This window comes from Ochlerotatus camptorhynchus, unplaced genomic scaffold (genome assembly GCF_037179485.1).
Source record: "Ochlerotatus camptorhynchus isolate MF236.1 unplaced genomic scaffold, CSIRO-AGI_Acam_v1.1 ptg000265l, whole genome shotgun sequence".
NCBI classification, from domain to species: domain Eukaryota; kingdom Metazoa; phylum Arthropoda; class Insecta; order Diptera; family Culicidae; genus Ochlerotatus; species Ochlerotatus camptorhynchus.
The window spans coordinates 901,843-910,447 of NW_027040755.1; the positions used below are offsets into that span (position 1 = coordinate 901,843).

Consider the following 8,605-nt stretch of genomic DNA (forward strand, 5'->3'; position numbering starts at 1 on the left):
CTGTCGCAGTTGTCGATCTTGTGGTTTTTGCCGCATTTGATGCAGCGGCTGGCCATGCGGCAATTCCTGGTGCCGTGCCCGAACAATAGGCAGTTCGAGCACTGAGTGACGCCACGGTGGGTGGGCTTATACCGCTCCCACTTCACTACGATGTGGAACAGTGTGCGTGTCGTCTGGAGATCCTTCACGGTTGTGGAGTTCTTCTCCAGATGGACCAGGTAGAGCTGGTCACGATACTTGATGGCCTTGCTGCGGGTCATCTTGTGGACTTCGACCGGCTTGAGGCCGTTCGCCTTAATTTCGTCCATTAAGGTGGTGGTGTCCATGTCGTGGAGCCCGCGCAGCACCACTTTCAGCGGCTTGGTGGCCTCGATGTCGTGGGAGAAGTACTCCAGCTTCATTCTGTCCAAGAGGGCCTGAACTGCGTTGAAGTGTTTTTCGGCTGAGACCATCAGTTTGTAGCCTTCCGTGCACCGTTGAATGGTGCAGCGAAGGCCCTGCTTAATGTAGAAATCCAGCTGCTCCCATAGCCCGGGAGGGAAGCCCTTCACATAGAAGGGTGGCAACTTAACTTTTTTCGGCACCGTCTCAGGGTCCGACTGCGGCTGGGCTCCGTTCTGCAGGGCGGAGAACGGATTGTTGCTCAGCAGCTTTTTTGCTGCTGATACGGTGGCGCTGCTGTCTTCAGGTCTGGGTCGTTTAGTTCCGGGAGGCCCCGGCTGCGGGTCCGCAACGCCTGTCGGGATGGGCAATGGGGTTTTCTTCTGCTTCTTCTGGGCTGGCTCGGTGGTCGCGCCGTCTCCTGGGAGAGTCTGTTTTCCCGGTAAACCGGCACTCGCGTTACCGCGCGATTTCTTACCCATGGCTGGGTCAGCGAGAGCGTCACTACACAACGCGGAGCTAATTCGACTTGCGAACGAACGAACGAAACTAGAGAGAATTCAAATCGACTGAACTGCTCAACAGTCTGGCAGCGAATGTGGCGAAATAGACAATTTACGGTTTCCACGCTTTACCAATGTTCGTAACACCTCTGATAGCGATGGCTATGCTTCACCCTCGTTTGTCTACTCAGAGCATCAAATGACGTTCGACAGAATTATTTACATCATGGTTTTGAATGATTTGCGTTAAGGGGCTGAACCATTATCAAATGCATTTCAATTTAAGATGACTATCATTCTGCAGAGAGCATTACGCATTCCAATTGAGGACCATATCCTTTTTCATAACAATGTTAATCCTGTATTCGAGTAATCATCTGATTTCAAAACAACCGTCATCCGGTTGCAGCTATCATTCGAAAAGGCGATTTCGATGTTTCGATTTGAATGGTCTGAGGTTTCATTCGAACACAGGACGGTGGTTTGGAACAGTGTCTGAAGCGAGAACTAGCATTCGGTTTCGGAATCGGCTTTACTACACTTCTCATTTATCTGTTCGGTTTTTCTATTGAGCGCATCGTGCCGTGCGGTCTTGCGAGAGCAGGGAGAAAGATAGCACTACAAACGGTCGGTGCTGTTCGTGTTTTCTATTGAGCGCGATCCGTGCAATCTTGCGAGAGTAGAAAAGCAAGACAAATGGTAGCACGGTGCGTTCGGTGAGCATGTTTGGATTATGGGGCAGATTAGGAATGAATAGCTCTCGTTCGAAAGAAAGAGGAGAAAAGAACGAATCAGTTGAGTCTCCGCGTCTCCTGATCATAGAGCGAGTTTCAGTTGTTAGACGGATTGTAGTTGTATCTCGCGACTGTGGAAGTGAAATTTTGAGAAATCCGACACTTAGAACAGTTCCATTGATTTCAAGGAAATAAAAAACATTTTATGTAAGTTTTGAGAACATCATGGAAATGCTTAACACTTCAGGACGTTCCTAAAATTAAAGAAAAAAAAAATCGTTTGGGATGTTTGAGGGATGTTTAGAAAAGACCAGAGAAATCCAAGGAAATTTAAAGATGTCAAGGGAAATACCATGAGCATCAACGTTTTTTGACGTAGACTACGTCTTACGGGAAGGTACTGGGGCTAAATCGAAAATCTAAAATTGCGACCGTCACGAAAAGGTGTAAGGCTTTGAACGCTTATAACTTTGTCATTTATAGATGAAACAAAAATCCAAATACACCAATCGATAGGAAATAACTCTCAAATCTGTCACAATAAATGCTTCTTAAAATTTCAATACAAACACCGTTGAAAATGTACAAATAAAAAGTTATATTTTTATCACTATTTTCATAAAATTAACGTTCTCCCCAAACCCAGTCATCATAATCGAGTACCACTTGGTTGCACATCGTTCTGATTGAACCTGAAAAGTTATAAAACAGCGCTGCTGTCGTGGTTCGACTCATTGTTGCTTCGGACGGCGTGGGAGAAGATAGCAGCAGTAGGAAGGTAGCGGTTCTTGTCAACCGCAGCGTTCACAAGTTTGAACTCCGAACCTTGCGCGACGGATAAGACGAGATCACTGGCCTGGCAGCGAACCCCGTCGCCTCGATGGTGCAAGCACTCCGAAGTGGATCGACCTTTCCTGAGTGATGTGATAATGATCCCGCGTTTCACAAATACTTGTTGGGCTGTGTCCCAATTGTCGAGTTAAATTTAACTCGTGGTTAGAAGTATAAGCGTAGCCAGATGGGGGCAGAGGGGGGGGGGGCAACTGTCCCTCTCTAAACTCAGAAACACAAAGGCTTTCGGTGAAATGACATGCGGTCAAATGGCATTCGGACAAATTATCCATAGTAAATTTTTTTTCGCCCCTCCCTAGCTCGAAATGGCTACGTAATTGGTTAGAAGTAACATCGAAAGATATTTTCCATGTTAGAAAATTCCGGTGACTTCGATCGATCGGTTTTCAAACAGAACTCAGCCACGGTTGCAAAAATTTAACTTCTAGTCGGTCGGAAATAACCACGGTCGGACAACAGGATTATTCGATAACTTTCCATCCGTCACTTTTAACTAGCCAATTTGTAATTTGTAATTTAGAAACAAAATGGAACTGAATATGTAGGGTTTTTGATCTAATTTCCGTCCTACTAAGGACATCTCGCACTTTACCACGCTTTTTGGAAAGCTTTTGAACAAAACATGGAATGTTTTCATCAAAGATAACTTCTAAATTTATCCGCCTTTCCATACGTACCATTGGATTTGATAAAGAGTCAAACAATGTTGAGATATTATTAAAAATCTAAATTCGTCCTACGCGTTTCAATTCCGTCCAAACGCATTGAAACGCCATTAGATTTTCTTCGTCCTACGGATAAACGGAGAAAAAGGGGATGCGCTAGGAGCGCTTCTTTTGTTTTGAGAACAATAAGCGTAAATATGCATACAATGCGCTCTAATAGGATTTATGTCGTAGCTAATGAACTAACGCATCGGAACAAACCTATTATTCATATAAATCATTGATATTATTGATGATTTCTGCTCGATAGAACGGAAATGGGCGATTACGACGAAGTAGCGCTCTTCCCTATTCGCATTTTTAAAAGTCCTGAATTTAATCAAGTTTTACTCAGTAAGAAATCCAAAATATGTTTATACGATCGAAATCATGGGTTACTTCTACTGTATTTAAAACCAATTTCTAGATAAATGCACGAGAATTTCACTAAACAGCTTAACGTAGTCTACGTCAACCATACGGTCGTGTCTTGTTCACAACCCCACCAATTTTTTCGAAAACTTGGGAAGAATTTCATGGCAGTTCCATTAACTTCAGGAAAATTGTGTAGCTTTAAAGAAGTTCTAGGGACTTCCAGTGAACTTCAAGACAACCCAGATAATGTAGCACTTCGAGGAAGTCTAGAGAATTTCACAAATCTTTACAGATTTTACGGGCAGTAACGAACTACGTCTCAATTTTTGATGAGCTGAATGCAGACAACTTTTACTTAACCCATAAATGCATAGTGTTGCCAATTGGCAACATACCTATGTTTGTCTTTAAACATAGTGAAACAACATTTTAATAGTAAGCGCAATATATATCACAAGAAAAAAAATCATTCCAAAATAAAAAATCATGTATTTAAGGGTTAAAGTTTTAATCTCAATGTCAGTTTGAGGGAACTAAATTGTATGTACGTGTAGATATACATAAATTCCGTTTCTGAATGGGGGTGCATGGCTTTAAAGTGGGCGGGGCGTGCTCATCTAAGAAATGAGTATTGTTATTGTTATTGTGTCATGCTGGAGGGGGCATTGAGCCTGGTCGCCAGTGTAATTTTGGTGACCAATTATACACCTTCCATGCAGCAATCAGATAGATAAAGATGAGATGGCTCTTAGATAATGACTTATGCGAGTCGATTGAAATCAGCCGAATATTGAATGAGGGTTTAGGTGATCCTTAACATAGAAGCGTAGATGCATAGATGAAGGATAAGAGAAAGGAGAGAAAAAGGTATTGAAAAACAGAATTGGTAGAGAATGAGTGCTGATGAATATGCATTTATGTTTCATTTAGTTATAATGATTATCAATAATACTTATTGTATTATTGTATTGTATATAATCTAGTTATGATTATTGTCAATAATACTTACATTTCGATAAAGATGGTGCTGCCTACTTTACCTGTTATGTGATACTTATCATCACAGAGTCCAACCTTGAATAGCAGACCAGGTCCACTAACAAAACACTCGTTCCGAGAAGGGGTTTATGGTCTTCTTCTTCTTCGTCAGGTTCGCTCACCACCCGGAATGAAGGCTCGGTGCGGTTAGTAATATCAAACAGTGTTACATGCAAACGAAAAAACGAAAAAGAGATACAACCAGGATTAGTTTTTTAAAGTAATAGTTTCATCTGAATACCCAACTAACCATATCTCAGTGACATTCTACCACTCTGAACCCACACCTAAAGCTATTTTGTGATTATATGGTTACTTTGGTATTCAGATGAAATGTTGTGCAAGTACCAGAAGTTCAACAACGCCCAACTATGGACAGCTCAATGTTAATACCATTTACTCTTTGAATCAGCTTACACCAACATGATAATCTACTAAGAAACATCATAAAGTTCAAAAATACAGTTTTAACTGATGGTACTTTATAAACGTCAAACTGTCCAATATTGGACCCTGCCAACACACGGCGCCTGCACGGCAATGTGGGCCGTCAGAATGGTTCATCGGTTGCGAAGTGAAGTGCTTCTTAAACTGAAGCGATACATTTCTCAATGTTTCAACGTTATCCTAACGTAAACTTAATATTATCGGCCATATGCCTGTCCACGCCCGAAACCCATCCACCACACAAAATCAAATAAAAATATTTCTGTATGGCAAACACGTCCAGACATAAACGAGAATATGTGTGTATATCTTCACTGTAACAACTACGGGTAATCATCGAAAATACTTGCATTTTACTCAGGCACTTTTGAGCAAACTGCAATCACTCTCTCATACTCGAAATGTGCCACGACCAAATTGGCACAACGACGCCCTATACGCTCTCTGACCAAAGCGCAGGGTGCTAATCTAAGAAATGAGTATTCATGCCTTAATTTACCATGGTAGAACTGGTACTAACAATTACAAATTTGATAAATTCAGTCGTACGTCAGTAATGGCACAGTAATCAGTTTTAAAATTAGTTTTATAAAATGGATATCTCCGCCTAGATGATCTTGTTTGATGCATTCCATGCTCTTGTAAATGCTGATTTTAGATAAAAAAAATTCAAAATTAAAATGTAGGTTCCAGTAAACTTGCTTCCTTTTTGAGCATTTTTTTGGGATTGAGCTTGAATCAAATTCTTGTAAAAAAAAAGCTTCTAGAATATCACAATCCACAACATAAACAAGCATTCGCCACCATCAAGGTAGGCCCCTGCTACTAACCATAACCCATATGTGATATTTCCCTCATCGAAGTAGTCGCTGATTTTGGTGCTGGTACTAATCCTAACGAAGCAAATTACCTTCAATTTCGTACATACCCTTTGGACAACAGACCGACATAGACCCATCATTCACCGAGGACATCGGAAAGACAACAAATTGATTCAAAATGCATGTCCTCGATGTGACGCGGACAGCAAAAATAAACCGTCAGCAACAAATCTGGTAATGGGTTCCTTGGATTAGGCAACAAATCATCTGTATAAATTTTACAAACTGATAACCGCTTTCTACTACCCTTTTTGCAGAGCGAGTTTTTTTTTCTCGGTAAAGTCGGAAGCCAACTGTGGTGATGATTGGTAACAGATTCCTGTAAATATGTTCTTTTTTAGTTTTTAAGTTCCCAAGTAGACGATGCTTCTATCTGTAATACAAAAATCGGTGACGTCTGTTGGTGTCCGTCTGTGTGGAAGTGAAATTGTTGTCGTTGCTCTGTTCATGTCACAAAAACCATTCTTATTAGAGAAACATTGGACACTTACCACAAATCTACTACCAAATTGCCCTTACACTTACAGGCTGGTTCACACACACTAAACGTTATGAGCACACAAGTACGTATCAGATTGCAATTTCCACACACCGTACTGACAGATGTCACTGATAATTGCGTGTTTTGTTGAGTTTTCAGTATTCAAACTAACTGTAGTAGCAATGAACCAACGGCTTACTAACTTCGTTCTTTTTCCCATGCCAAAAAGTACTGGATGCTGAGCAAAACGGGTGAAATCCGTCGAGATGAGGCCTGCCTGGACTACGCCGGCCAGGATGTGATACTGTATCCATGCCACGGCTCCAAAGGCAATCAGTATTGGAACTACACACCGGACTCGAACCTACTGCGGCACGGATCCTCGGACAAGTGTCTCGCCATCAACGAGAGCAAACAGAAGCTTATCATGGTAGACTGCGACTCGTCGAATGAGGCACACAAGTGGCAGTTCCAGAATTACGATCCTAGTAAACTTTGAGTTTCCACTACTTCTTTGATCGCCATGTCAACGGTTTGGTGATCGAAACAAACAGCAACAATTTGCCAACCTGATTTGGTGGAGTTTGGTGAAGCAAACACCGTGTATAAAGAAAGTAATTCAGAGTGATGCAATCAAGAAACAAAAGGTAGAATAACCGATTTTTATCGTTCTTATTTCTCCCGCGCAAGGTCAAATCAAGAGTCCTAGTTAGTTGAATGATTTTAATGTGATTTTCGCGTTAATTTATTATTAGACACAATGAAATTAAGAATGCTCCTCGTGAAGGTTTCCTGTTACTAACGATTTTGAACCAAAAAGAAACGAGGATAGAAATTATTTTTCGCTCCATTCCAAGTAGACAATACAAAAAAAACAAACATGCAAACTGCCATATCTTCCTGACCATCTGGACCACAATCTTCCTACTGTTTTATCTTCTTTTTTTTGTACCTAATCCCTGGAAACAAAACGAAAGATTTCAAGTTTCGCTTACGAACTTGCGTTTTCGCACAAAATGACAATCGTCAACGTCATCATTAACAATAACAACAACAACAACAAAACGCGTTGTTTTCGTTCTTCCGTCGATTTCTATTTTTGTGCGCTCGTTAGCACAAACAATCAGAGATCTACGCCTGCTACGGTTCGAAACTGATTTAACTCCCACGCCTTCCTAGATGTTCGTTACCCTTATCATTTGTCAATTAGATAATTTTCTCTCTTTATTTCCCCCCCTGGAATGGATATAGATACAGTTGCTCAAACAAGAAGGATCAAAACTCCCCCACAAAATATCTACATTCCAATTATGTACTACCTAACATTACTTATTAAAGTGTAAAGCCAAACTTGAGTCGAAAGCTGTAGGGTATATAAAGATGCCAGCTGTCGTTCAGCTGTACTGTTCAAACATATCAAATTAAGACATTCAGAATGACGAAGAAGAAGTTTGCCATATAGATGAACTGATTTTTCTCTATGTTTTCGTTGACTTTTCTTAATCTTATCGTAACAAGCATACACAAAACTAACTGACATATCCGAGAGCAAATGAAAGAGAATACAATTCTTCCCGTTATTAATTTTTACACAAATCAAAAATATACCGTAAAACTCCCCACAAGAGACTATTGAACAACTGTTTACTTATGTAATGAAAATCGTTTTATTTTAAGTAGTTGAAAACGGTAGAAATGTGATTCATTATCTCTGCTTTTTTCCCTGGACAACTCAAACATTAATACAAAACTATCACAAGGAGATGATAACAGTTGAAAACTTCCTTATTAAAAAAAATAGGGATGCGAATGAGAATGTGTGAGTGGAGGAAAATCCGATCGTGGATCGAGAGAAAAACGAAACAGTTCGCGGATGTTAGATGGATAGAGTGGATGAGCGTATTTCTACATGTGCCTTGTAAATTATTATTATTATTAATATTATCATAAACAATTGATGATCTTAAAATGAGAAAACAAACATGCAAGTGACAACAAAAGTCTATCAATTAATTAAACTGACTACAAGAAAAAAAGAAAAGAAAGTTGTTTTAATAATAAAATGATATCAACGCAGAAAAAAAAATGCAAGAAACACAAGTAGTTTGTAACAAGTTGTTCTTACTGTAGTTATACAAAGTGATGCAAAAAAAAACGGTATAAACATTATTAAAACTCCTCCTATATCTTGAGCGCGAAAAATGCAAGA

General features: G+C 40.2%; 1 protein-coding gene across 3 annotated transcripts in view; it reads left to right on the top strand.

Annotated features, from left to right (window-relative positions):
• Positions 1 to 8,605, top strand: part of Pgant9 (polypeptide N-acetylgalactosaminyltransferase 9) — a 140,740-nt gene extending 132,135 nt beyond the window's left edge. For all 3 annotated transcript variants that reach the window (XM_065226959.1, XM_065226956.1, XM_065226958.1), the window contains exon 9: positions 6,626 to 8,605. In XM_065226959.1, the coding sequence (XP_065083031.1) occupies positions 6,626 to 6,895 (270 nt within the window). In that variant the 3' untranslated portion in view covers positions 6,896 to 8,605. The remainder of the gene's footprint in view (positions 1 to 6,625) is intronic.